Source organism: Echiichthys vipera (genome assembly GCF_963691815.1).
Source record: "Echiichthys vipera genome assembly, chromosome: 4".
NCBI classification, from domain to species: domain Eukaryota; kingdom Metazoa; phylum Chordata; class Actinopteri; order Perciformes; family Trachinidae; genus Echiichthys; species Echiichthys vipera.
This window is the reverse complement of record NC_139829.1, coordinates 14,067,808-14,081,610: the sequence shown is the minus strand read 5'-3', so window position 1 is coordinate 14,081,610 and position 13,803 is coordinate 14,067,808. Positions and strand designations below refer to the sequence as shown.

At 38.2% G+C, this 13,803-nt stretch overlaps 1 protein-coding gene across 3 annotated transcripts in view; it reads left to right on the top strand.

Moving 5' to 3' along the window:
- Nucleotides 1-1,584: 1,584 nt before the first annotated feature.
- The window catches only part of slc23a2 (solute carrier family 23 member 2), a 36,788-nt gene continuing 24,569 nt past the window's right edge, over nucleotides 1,585-13,803 (top strand). For 2 of the 3 annotated variants that reach the window (XM_083912313.1, XM_083912312.1), the window contains exon 1: nucleotides 1,585-1,865. Coding sequence is in view for 1 of the 3 variants with exons in the window: in XM_083912311.1 (XP_083768437.1) it covers nucleotides 13,362-13,410 (49 nt within the window). In the remaining 2 variants the exon portion in view is untranslated. Of the gene's footprint in view, nucleotides 1,866-13,361; nucleotides 13,411-13,803 lie in introns of all 3 variants that reach the window. The other variant, XM_083912311.1, reaches the window with a different exon arrangement.

Here is a 13,803-nt window from a genome sequence, read left to right as displayed (position 1 = left end):
TCCCAAAGATAAGAATGAGGTAATGCAGGAGAACCAGTTTACAGACTGTGACTTAGTTACTGTTAATCCAAGTATCCATGCAAATCCACCTAGACGTGCAAGAATCAGTGTTTCTAGCACTTAAACCGTGACCCCTCATGATCACTGTTAACCCGAATACTCAACCTTAATTTCAATCCAAACACAAATAACTTGGTAAAATAACCATTTGGGCAAAATGTAAAGCAAAAACTTAAATAAGTATGTGTTTGATGGCTAAAAAGATGCATTTTTATAGAGAGACACATAATCTGCTCTCTGACAGGTAACAGAGTAAAAAGGAAAGTGGAGACAAAACTGCGCCATCAGATATTTAACTATTTATACTTGAAGGCCTCAATTATCTTTGTACATATTCTCAAATATCATATTTCGTTTATGTCATCATGGCAAAATCCTGAAGACACCTACTGTAGCGGGAACTTCCCACTACCACAAAGGCAGCTTTGAGTATTTTTGCTATGTGTTTGTCTGTCAGTCATAAAACAGTACAGGTGTGTAGTTGAGATCAAAATGAAATGGTGTGGTCTGAGGAAGGGGCCTGCTTATTTCCATGCCATAATGCTTATTTCTAAATTAACTAAATATTTATTACTATTGGAAATATACAGAGTGATACTCAGTCTCGGAGAAACCGTGATGTCATTAGGTTCCTCCTTTTGTGATGGTTAATTACCTGGCGGTTGGTTGAGAACTCGCCATGCCAACGACTTGTCTAAGCTTGATCCAAAGGTATATTATTACCGCTTAAATAATGAATCAGTGCCCCTATAACTTGCATTATATGTAAGCACTACAACCTTAACACACAGTACATATAACCATACTAATGCTACTATTTATTATTTTGTTGCTGTAATAAAAGTGGGGATTTCCCTACATTGTAAATGGAGATGTACTCCAGTAAGACCATTCATGGTTCAGGTTATCGCAGTCTGGGGTAGATGGCTTTGTTCAGTAATCCCTTTAACTCCTGATTTATGTTCATTATGGATAGTGCTAGACCAAGTGCCATGTTTTATAAACATATCAACTCCTGTAACTCTCACACAATCAAAAACTTAGATGTCAAACAAGTACAACAACTTTATGGATTTCTACTTGCTGGTTTAACCCTGTTATCCAACCTTGTGCAACTGGGTTATGTCAGGATAACTACATCCAAGCCAATAGTAAAATGCAGTGCAAACAACCATCAGATGGCAGTGTGGTTGAATACATCACCCTGAAGGCGCCCCAGTGGATGGAGAGGAGAAAGACCCCATTTTAAATATTTTTTTAAGATATTGTGAATGTTTCGATTAAGTAACTGTTGAGAAGAAAAAGAAAAAAAAGCGCAGTTTATGCAAGAAAGGTTATTTTAAAAAAAAAACAGTGTTAAAGGCGCTGTCACTGAACATCCATTGACGAGGGAGGGACGGAAAGGGTGCGTCACCGGTAGGCCGCCTCTGATTGGTCGAGACGCTGATCCAGGGCGGGGCGAGGGGAAGGCAACTTACGTCAGGGGTCGCTGTGAGCATGCGCAAAGGATGGACGTCAACCTCTCCGTGGCTTTATGAAAGGCGAAATCCCTCCGTTGGCAGGAGCCGCTGTTAAAAGCCCGTCTGTGGGAGAAAAGGAGCTCGTCTAGGAAGAGCGGGGCTTGAAGACGGTCTCACCTCCTCACCACAGTCCGTCCGGCTTGGGTTATTCTGCGGCTACGAGTGTAGGCTATCACCCCTCCTCCTCCGCGTGTGCGCTCTGTCCAACAACACAGAGCACGGGGGCGAGCCAACGGACGTAACGTTGTTCGAGAAGGGAAGTGTGGATTCTCTTTCATCGAGCAGGTGAGGAAAAAACGTGCCATTTGTTTTTTTTAATCCTCCTCGTAACATCACGTGTGGCTGTTAGGAAGCGGCCATTTAAGAGTCACACCTGCTCTGTGCTTATAACGCCAACCGTAGGGGTCGAGCTGGTAGTTAATAACGAGTAACGGTGTGTGTGTGTGTGTGTGTGTGTGTGTGTGTGTGTGTGTGTGTGTGTGTGTGTGTGTGTGTGTGTGTGTGTGTGTGTGTGTGTGTGTGTGTGTGTGTGTGTGTGTGTGTGTGTGTGTGTGTGTGTGTGTGTGTGTGTGTGTGTGTGTGTGTGTGTGTGTGTGTGGTGTCTGACCGTGAAACACAAGGCTAGTCGCTCTGTACTTTAGCACGTCAAAACATTTTAAATAACAAATCTAAGACGCCTCAATGTTTGTTTTTTTTATAGATATGAAACCTTTATTGTGACTTTAAAACACAAAACACTAGGAGCACTAGTTGCCCTGTGTCCTTTGATGTAATGGGACCCCACAAGGTGAGAAAGCACAGCTTCCAGACAGCACTAACTAACTGGGACAGAGCTTGTTTGGACATTAGGATTTATTGGCTCTTGATGATGTGGTTGTCCTGGTAACGCGGCTAGGCGTGTGTGTGTGTGTGTGTGCTTGTGCTCCTGTCTTCATGCAAATACACATTACCAAACAGGCAAGTTGGATAACAAATTATGCAAGTAATCATGTAATGAGGATGGATTAAGAGACTCCATCCTAGTCTTTGTGAGATCTAAAACAACTTAATATTAAAGGGATAGTACAGTTCGGGTAGGTGAGGTTTTTATCGACTCATTGTAGATGACTTGTATGATTTTAGCATGCCTCCAGTTTGGAGAGGCAGAGGACCATCACAGAAGCTGATGTGGATGGGGGCAGCAGCTGTAGTAAAACGTACTTGAGTCACCTTTTTAAATTCAAGGCCCACCTAAAAGACATCAGTTTAAGTGTACGCTATATTGAGAATATTTTCATCTTTACCTTTTTCCAGACATTCCCTTTTTACTTTGACACTACGTTTTATCAGCGTATTCCTATGCATAAAGCGCAACTGTGCCGTGCATTGTATTATGTCTCATATCAGCTGTTTGGGTCAGTCTTTACACGGTTTACGGAATAAACAATTACAAGAAAATAACAATGAGTGATTGTGACAGCAACGACGAAAAGCTGTTCACTGTGGAGACAAGAGGATACATTTATGAGTATACAGAAGAAGAACATTTGCAGAGGGAGACTGAATGGTTGAAAGAGAGAGGGGAAGCTTATGTGGAAACTGGAGGGAAGTGCTGTCTGAGGTCGAGGTAAAGAATTGAAAACATTTTAAAATGGCAAACACTGAAATGGAAATAGAATTTTTTTGTTATACGTGGCTAAAATACATTGAGCTGGTGCCCCCGTCCACAGCAATACATTGCCTGTAGGTTATACACTATCAGTAAATTATAACTTCACAAAGGCTGAACTATCCCTTTAACTCTTGATTACAATAAAGCTGCTTTGACTGTGTCAGCTACCAATCTAGTCAATTTCAAGTGAGGGGGGGTCAGATCTTTAATATTAACATTAATATGACGGTCATTTTTCTTGTACTACCATGGAGTAGCTTTATCCAAACCACCACAAGTGGCCATCTTGCATTATTTATTTTTAAATTCAGCTTGTGTGCTAGGCTTAGTGGGTTTCTTTTTCAATTAAGTTAAGTTTTTGAGCACCTGTTGTGGCAGCATTAGTTGTGGCAGTACAATCTGTGTACACAACACTATTCTTGCATGTTGAGTATTTTGCATTGCACCTGTGCTGCAGTTTGCAAAGGACTCAGGACTGGGAAATTCTATCTCGTAGCATGCTGGTGTAGACCAGGACTGAGTGTTGTGCCAGTCCCTCTACATCTGTGGTTTATTTTTACTACCCTTTCTCAGCTTGATTTAATTCTACTTTATCTTGTAAAACAAGTCAACCGGCAATAATGGCAGTGTTGGTGCCTTAAAGTTGCGGGAGGTAAAAAGCTGAACTGAATTAAGACTACAATGAAATATTATTGTGGATTTTCCCCTATCACTATTTTTTCACATGATATACGTATATAAGTAAAAACAAAATTGAATAATTTATAACTTGACACTGTTTCATTGCTTTTACTGTTTAAGTGTCTCAAAAAGTTAGTTGAGCATGTCATCAAGGTAATGGGCTCCACATCACATACTTTTTCTTTTTACTTTTAGTATGTACTGCAGCTGCTCTTACAAAGTTTGCACTGTTGCGTGCAGTATGCACACAATCGGGGCATAATACATTTAATAAGTTTAGTATGTCAAATGCAGTATGCCAAAAATAACAGGATGTCCTTCTGCATCCGGGCGGATTTTGCAGTATGTAAGCCAGCTTACTTTTCTGGCTATTCTAATCCACCATCCTTTGCATAGTATATGATGTTACTTTTTTTGCCTGCAGATCTATCCAAAACCTTATTTAATTTAATGCAATGTAAGCAGCAAATCAGGACAATTTAGAAGTTAGAACCTGTGAATGTTAAAATTTATTGAGGCAATAAATTGATTACCAAAAAATACATTTTCTGTAAATGGCTTCATTATTAAATCTTCTAATTGTTTTAGCTCTAATCATGTTTAAAAGCAATGCATCATGTTTTAAAAAGTAATAACTAGTCACTTTCACTGCATGAAAGATGTATTTTCACCAATACTGTTTCACTATTTTTCTATTTTTATAATCCACACTCAAGACCGTAAATGCTGTTTGCATTGTGTGCAACCTATCTTTCCTTTGTTTTGATTTTTGTCTTATAAGTGTTGGTTGTGAACCTTTTTTATTTTTATACATCCACCAACATATAATTTCCAGGGTACTGTATGTAGTTAATCAGTGCTACTTCTCTAATCTGGGCATCCTGAAAGGTGTTGAGCCGGTGCTGCCTCCTATTGTTCTAAAATGAGTCAGTGACTGCTAATGTGCAGCCAGCAATCGAATAGGCTGATAATAAATATAGCGTTCTTCCCCATTTACTGGAAAGATGCATACAGTAGGAAGAATTTTATCTTTTAAAGCTAGTTTAGCTCGTACAGTAAATTGCAATCATCACATGCATTGTTTCCTCACTTTACTTATTGAAGCTTTCAGATTTCTCAATAATATGACATGTAAGAAATTACCTACCTGCAAAATGCTGACAATAGCCAGTTAACTAATTTAATCTAGTGTGGACATTTTCTAACTACTTTTTCATCCTTTTTACAATGATGGCAACGATGGCTCTTTGTCTGACTTTCAGTAAATGGCCACGGAGGATCCCCTCACAAGGTGCCAGGCCAGGAACAGGCACGGTGAACTGGGTCAAAGAACTGGATACTTGGCCCTGTTTGCTGCTGGTAGCATGTGACTAAGATTACACTGTAGTGCTGGGTCATGCTGTACTGTGCTGATAACTAGTAATACTCATTTACTTTTCTCTTTGCAGATGTTTATTAGTATATAACTTCTGCTGCTTAATAAAAAACTTTTTACTGTCTCTTTCTAAACTTCACTTGTGTGTGATGAAAGAAATGGAGTAAGTTGGGGGTTAAAGAGTCAAAGGTGACATAGCGCACCACCACCAGAGTCTTACATAACCAGGATTAACGACATAGCCTTCAGCATTAAGTTAACTACATTAATCACTGTAGCAGTAGCCATAGAATAATTTATTCCCCTGTAAGTAAAGGGATGTTTGTGAGTCTTTATTGAGACTTCAGGTCAGATTTCTCAGGACGACATCCGTGCTTTGAGGATTCACAATACCTCTAATTCGCCATCCATCACAAAGGGAATGTCTTCTTCGTGTGTGTGGCTGCTGTTTATAACCGCATTGTCTTTGTGCTCCGTTTAAAATTGGACAAAAGTGTCAAGGATTTTGCTGGGTCACGTCTGGCCTGATATTATGAGGCGAATGAATAAATGAGCATTCAGTAGATTTTTCTTTCTTCTATTCAATAGAGTGTGAGTGGGAATGTGTGCATGGAATCAATCATTGGGGACACTTATTGGCGATCGTAACTAATTATCCTGGTCATTGCGTTTGTTGATCCATCATACTTTGGTGCAGATGGGCGTTTGAGGAGCAAATTCATGTTGTTTTCTAGATATAACTGAGTGTGTTTAGGTTCTGTTTGTTTCAAGTGTGTAAGGAGACTGTTTTTTACATTGTTACTAACCTGCTATAGTTGGACTACAAAGATGTGTGACAGTACACTTTTAGCTTTACTATGAACAAAACAGCTAAGATCAGTTGGGTTAAACTCTAGTAAATCAGAAATAAAATAAATATACCTAAACTATATATATTTCAACCCTTTAGAAATGGTGCCCCATGAGTGGCTGTTGTTTACATGGTCCTTATTTAAAATAAAAAGCATAATGATGATGATGAGCAGCCAGCCAGAGTTGCAGATGAAACTATCAAAATTCACACTCATAACGAGAATTCAAAACTAAAAAATATATACATAGTTAAAATTACTTATGATGTGTTAAAAACTACTGTTCATGTGTCTTCAAAATATTTTAGATGTTTATGTCTTGTGTGTTTATTTAGTATAAATGTGATAAAAGAGAAGGGATTTTTGTATTTTCTAAATATATGACACAATGTCAATACTTTTTCTTAACTATTACGATTTAAAGACTTGCATAACCTTTTTTTGCTTAGGTTGTAGAGATTTTATGGATATAAAGCATTGAAAATACTTCAAGAATTGACATCACAGTAAGCAAAAATACCAAATTAAAATGTTAAAGTTTGACCATTTTACTTTTTGATCAGCACGAGGGAAGATATACCGTATATTTAGTTGTCAAGGTGTATGCACTGTGATTAACAGTCGAGCCCTGAAGCACATTTTCACTATTTTCTTACATTTTATAGACCAAGCAATCTATGGATTTATAAGGAAAACAATCTGGAAGTTGATTGAAAATAATCCAACAAAATGAGCTGTGAAGAATTTGTGTAATGTATCTGGACCAGTTAAAGACCCCTCTGAGCCTTTTTGTTTTATCAGTATAGCTGAATAAATGCCAGGATGTAGCAATGATATCCATCCTTCTCTGTTAAAGAAAATCTAATCAGCAGTGACCAGGATTTTGTGCCTCACTTATAGACAGTTAAATATTGTAGCATTTCCTCTTTTAGAAAATACTGGAACCGAGCATGACCCAAATCGTAAGTTTCATAAAAATGTAATCAGCATAACGACAGCAGATGGATGGACTAGTAGCAGCAGACTATAGAACAATTATAATTGATTTACCTACTTTATTCTGTCCCACTGGAAGTAGTCTATTTAAGGTCTATGCCTACATCCACACTAAGTTGTCTGATTTTTATACTAGTGTACCTAAAGCCACACCAGTGTTTTCAGGTTGTTCTTATAAAGGTAAATGTTCATACATATTGTATTTTTGTCTTTATTTGACAGATGATAATTTAGAAGCATCAGGGCTCAGTAAATACTCTCAACTTCTTAAATGAAATCACTTTGATGTGAAACAACCTGCATAAGTGCAACAAACTGCAACTAACTATAATTTTGGCAATTAATTTGCTTATTATCATAATTACGGTACAAGTTATAAAAGACAAAAAGAAGGAGGGGGGGTCTACACCCTAGAATTAGGAAGCATCATCAGGAGTAACAGTGAGACTTTTACTAATAAGAGACAGAAGTGGGTCCCCAGTTTTATGGAATGCAGTCAAAGATCCCCTCTGTGAAAACCTTAACTTCTCTAACCGTAGGCAGTGTAAAATGTGACGACACGTTGTGTAGTAATGAACAGATTTTTAGACGGAGGGAGCCCAAAAAGAGCCGTCACGGGATTGGGTTCCACATTTGTGTTAAGAGCCTGTTTGAGGTTTTGAAATACATCGGACCAAAATTCAACTTTAGTTCAGTATTCAGTGGCTGGGCACTTCATGCACGTGTTTCTTGACGAGCGTGCACATTTTGGCTCTTGTTCACGCGCATGTACCGCAAAATGTTCGCTCCCCAGCCCGTCCCGGCCCACATTTTGTCCAGAAAAAACCTGGCAAAGGCTCTACAAGAGACAGTACGGTTTTGTCTTACCTCTATAGTACTACAGACTGTTGAGCGCCACTGAATTACTAAACCATAACACCTTCTGGCTGTCGTTGAAATATGACATGTTTAAAAATGTTCAACGCAATTGTTTAAATGTTGAACTGGGGTACAAACGCAACATTTACACAAGTATCTGCATAAACATGTCATATTTCTAGCTGATCATTATGAAACTGTGCTGAATGAAGGTATTCTGTCGCTACAGTTACTGTACAAACAAATGAAACTAGTTGTCCCACTGGGAGCAACAGCAGGAGCCAGAGTCAGGTAGGCCTTAAGAATTTCATCAACTTCTTAAATATCACCCTTGGACTTGATTAAAATATACGCGAGGCTGTGGGTGATGGATGGGAGAAACGTATACAGTTACAGTACGTGCCTTTTTTGTCTGAGAACAAATGTGGGAAACTTTTTTTTTTTTCTTTTTATCTAACCTTAGACACCCATTCATGTGTTGCTGATAGCATGCTGTGTGGGTGTAGGTGTTGCCTTGAGAGGGGGCTGGAAATGCATTTAAAGGCTGAACATCTCTACTCCCCTCATCTAACTGTCTCCCCTGCTGCTTTGGTTTCTTAAATGGAGAAATGTGGTTGTACAGCTTGGGAGTCAGCCTGCTGTGAAACCGGTAAGTACCAGAATCAGGGTTACTTACCTATGCTTTAGATCACCTGAAATACTGTTTCATTTTTCATTTTTTTAAAAGCAAAGCCTGCATAGGTCACGTTAAATTTTATCTGGACGTTGACTAAATTTCCTGTACCAATGAAACTCATTTGGCAGTATAACTTCTTGGTGTACTTTCTGTACAGATATATATCATTACAAGCCCTGCTGAAGACTTTGCCAGCTTTTCGTTCTGTCTTACGATCCATTGGGAACAGCCTAAACTAAGTGGAAGTCAAAGTCAGTACAAAGTAATACCAGGTTTTCTACAACAATGGTCTCCATTTGAAATGAAGATCAAGACCCCCCATGTGGAAGGGTTGGGAGCAGTCGGCAGTCCTGAAAAGATGTGATAATATGATTCACATTCTACTTTAGTATTTTTTTATTATTATTTGCTCCAGTGGGGATTAATACAGTTACTGAACTGATTTGATTAATTGATATAAATAAATTAATTGATGGATAATTACTGCAACAGAGCAGATCAAGAACAGTAGTAAATTAGAAAGGTATAAATATACTATAACTAAACTTAGGAAATAAAACAAATGCAATAAATTCCAAACCATAGACTATAGATGAAAATGAATTAAATGTTACTCTTAAAAAAACAGACTTGCATCAGTGGTGCCTTTTAAATACATAAATGTGCTTTTTGTTTTTATAAGTATGCCTTTCTACTCGTTTTAGATAAACACAAGTAAAAAGAAATATTTTAGAAGCACAGGTGTACGTACTGTAGAAGGAAACATTTAGTTTACCTGGCTCACTCATCAAGTGAACTGCTCGGACGACAAGATGGAGTTGCAAAATCAAGGTGTTTTTTTTGTTGAGTGAATACTTGAATAACTCTGTAAGTAATTTCTACCATCTGCCATATTTCCTCTAGTTTTTTTAAAGGGTGTCCTTCTAAGAGCTTTGGTTGTTTCTGTCTGACATAAGTATGGTTATTTCCACTGACGGCGGCCACCATAATTTGACAGTTACAACAAATTAATGCTTGTGCAAATGTATCTGAAGCGGTATTCGTTTGACCAGGATAGGAAACCATGTGACACGAAGAGTCAAGTCTCTGTTTCACCTCAGCAGGTGATTGCATTATTTGGTTCCTCTTTTTTCTTTTTTAAGGTGTGCTGATGGTTAAAACCCAAATTAGATTTCGGGACTAGACTCAGAAACTATGGCTTAAATCAATAATGGTTGGTCAAGTTTGAAGCATTTTGCGGGTTCGGAGAAGGCCTGCGGATGTGAATGCCATATACAATCTCTGAAATAAACGGAATTAAAAAGGAATAAGAATGTATGAAAACATTTTTCAAGGTAATTCACTGAAAATGAAATGTGAAATGTGAAAAATCCTTATTGAGCTGTAATTATATAGAACCCTTTTTCAAGAACATTCAGCTTAATATGCTTTATACAGAATCATACTTATTAAAAACAAACCTTGTCTGCTTTTGTATGAAGGTGGTAAATCATTAAGAGCCTTTTAATTAGCAGTTAAAACATTTTTGCATCATATTTTGTTTATTAAAAAAATAGTCTGAACGAGTGCTGAAGTGATTTATCAATCCATCATGATGGAGTAAATGATTCAACAATTGTATTATAGTAATTCCTCAAGACCGATCTCTAAACTTTCATAGAATACTTTTTCTCAAATGTGGATTTTTTAAAGTTGTTTTTTGTAGTAATTAGTCCACATACTAGGAAGCATTGTTGTGCCAGTTGTAGTTTCCTTACATCTTTAGATATCTTTAGAATGATTAAAGTGGGTCTGGCTTGACATAAAGTGAAGATATCAATCCAGTAACTTTATATTTTTGGAGAAAAAGCGCAGTTGTGAAGTATATTGCCTTCATCTGAGATGCAGATTTTAAACTGTTTGAAACGATGAAGTGCAATTAAAGAATGTTTAAATATACAATCTCATCCCATACGTCATTTAGTATCTGAGCACCCAATTATTTTTCCCACTCCACGTTTATGGTGGTTATGGTTGTGCTTCTGTCTTGTAATGTATCATACAGATGGGATAACCTCTTTCAAGCATTCGTTCAATTTATCTGGCACATTATTGCCCGTCTGTATTAAAACATTGACGTAGAGTCAGCCTGCTGTCCTTGTAAGTGTGCTATTGAGACTAACATATCTCCATTCACCTCTGCCCCAGCGACAGGAAGTTGACTAATGTAAACATGACAGACCATGACCTTGCAGGGTTTTTACAAACCTTTGTACCCCCCCCCCCCCCCTCATGTGTCACACAAAGTGTCCCATCCCGTGTATGTTCAAGAGCATGGCTACACAGACACACACACATCCATCTTAACATATTTCTGAAATTTTTGCTTTGGTTTGTATCTTAAGATCTTTATTTCATACTTCAAATTGTTTCCCGGTATTTGTGAAACCGGTTTGGTTGTTCATTTGCTTGTTAAATCTGACAGGATGGCAGCTGGCCGAGCTTTGTACTGTCATGATACAACAGATACCTCTCACATGGTTGTATTGATCATTGTGAATCATTCATGCAAGTAACTGACAAAGTATTTACATATTTAACATTAGCATACCATTATTTCTTGGTCTCATTACTACCTTTACAAACACACCTGGTCCTCATTTAGTCAGTTCTGATTATCAATTAATTGATTGTTTCAGTAATCTTTCAAGAAAAAGTGTCAAATATAGTTCTCCACTAGTTCCCCCTCTTCGAGTTTGTTGATTTGCTGCTTTTCTGCGTTTTACATCACTGAGTACACTGACTACGTTTTTGGTCAGACATAACACAACAGACATCATCCGGGACATGGAGAAATTGTAATTATGTGCTGTTTTTTGCCAATTGTGGATGTCTAATGTTGGAAAATGATAATATAAATAAATGATGCACATATAACTTTTCATCCATCCACATGATGTTCACTGCACTTTCAAACAAGGCCTTAACCATTAAAGAGAACCGAACTGTATATACCAATTCATTCCATTGCAGCCTGACATGTTTTGCTTTGATACTATTTGATATAATATGATTAATTGGTAATGCAATCATTTTTAAATTCAGTATTATAAAAGGCTGTTGTTTCATATTGTGAATTAGATCCTGACTGACCGAAAAGTTGCATTGCATCTTTAAGGACACGAGTAATGAAACCTCCTCACATCACATTAGTACCTTTAAACCAGCTGCAGGCTTAATATAGTTAACTGAATATTTATAACTGAACTTCAGACTAACATCTGGTGGGGCTGGAGTTGACAGACGCACACGCATTGGGCAAGACATACATTTGGTGAAACCGCCAACACAAACATCTGGTGCGAAGTCCCACACGGCCCAAGCCAGCATAGGATCCACGGATCAGGTTACCATGGTTATCGATCTAGGCAGTAATTGTCCACTAGCCTGCTTATTCTGGGATGAGTTAAAATGACCACCACAGTTGTCTTTGTTCCTCCTTGCTCTCGTTTTTCTTCGGTGCTTTTCACATTTTCCTATTTCTCTGGTACTCAAACACAATCAAACCCATACACGCTCCCTGCTTTTATGCATTGTCTTTTTACATAATGTAAAAAGTTATTTTATGTTTGACGCTGCAGATTTCTCCTCTTATGTAATCACTGAAGTGCAGTTTCACTTCTCTGTTCTCGTGCACTGGTTTCCTGTGTCTCTAGTTGTCTCTCTTGTGTTTGTGTGTGAAGGGATTCCCAGTAAACACCAGACAGAAAACACGAGAAGGGTGTTTCTGTCTCTTGGGCAACAGTGGAAAAGGGCATTTGAGGGGATGTCATGGCTCTTCCTGTGTTCGCTCATGCCTCATCAGATTTAAAGTCACCCAGAGGCTGCTGGGATACTTTCTGTCACCCTCTACCTCTCAAAACTGCCTCACAGTACTACGGAGAGAGAGAGCCACAGGCTGGGGAGCACAGAGGTCCATTATGTGCTCTGTTTTCATGCTGTGTGCAGTATCTTTTGGTCAGAATATTACTGACATGCTGAAGAGTTTCGTCTTGATGTGACATTGTTTACAGATAATTATGTTTTTTTGAAGTTTGTGGCATCATTTCTGTTGATTGTAACATTGTACCTAAATGGTGTCTAAAAATTGTATCTAAAACAATTCAAGAAGTTAATTCCTCAACCAACAGTAAACTGGATGCACATAAAGTACAATAGGTCTCAAAGTCGTAGGTTTCTCTGTAAATTATGATGGATGTTTACAGTGGCTTTACCATTTGCCTTTGATTTTATTTTCCAAATAAATAGGGATTCATCAAACTGCTTCAAAATATTTGTCCCACTAGACGATTTCATACGAATTTATTGTGAATCCGAACAACTTTTTCTACATAAGGTTTACCTTGGCTGGCTTCTTTTTCTCCCTCACTCTCTAGTTATTCCTGTTGGAAGACTTGATTGCAACATAATTCACTCTTGCTGCCTTCCTTACACCATATTTCACCCTAGACTCTGACTATAACCAACACATCAGTTACACTACACACTAACTTTTGCTTGATTAAATGCTGTCTGTCAAATTAACTTATGTCTCACCTCCCTCCTCCTCCTCCTGATCCTTGACCGCTCTGCCTCCTCCCCCTTTTCTTCACTTTCCTCTTCTTCTTCTTCTTCTACCTCCTCCTTTCCCCTCTTTCTTGCCCCTTCCACACAGATGCTCCCAGCCGCCCAGCTTGACAGGAGTGATGGGATGTGTCAACTAGGTATTACACATATCCCAACATTTTACATTGCAAGCAGGGAGACTGGCTGGGTGGGAAAGAATATTTTGGAAAAAAGAAAAATTGAAAATGCTTAAAAAAGGGGAATATGATGTTAGGTATGCATCTGCTGACAGTAAACAGCTGTCCCTAAAATACATGGCATGCAAGTGGCACAAAATAGATATACGGCCAGTAAGGCTGGCTATAGAACTTTAATGATACTTTTCAGCACAGACCGAATTCCATTCATAGTAATAATAATAATAATAATAATGCCTCGTCATTTAATATTTTAATACGTAAGGACGGGAATAAATCTCATCATACAGGCACGCTGAAAAAATATTATTTTACGCATAGAGACGAGGCGTGCACGTGCGTGTGTGCGTGCGT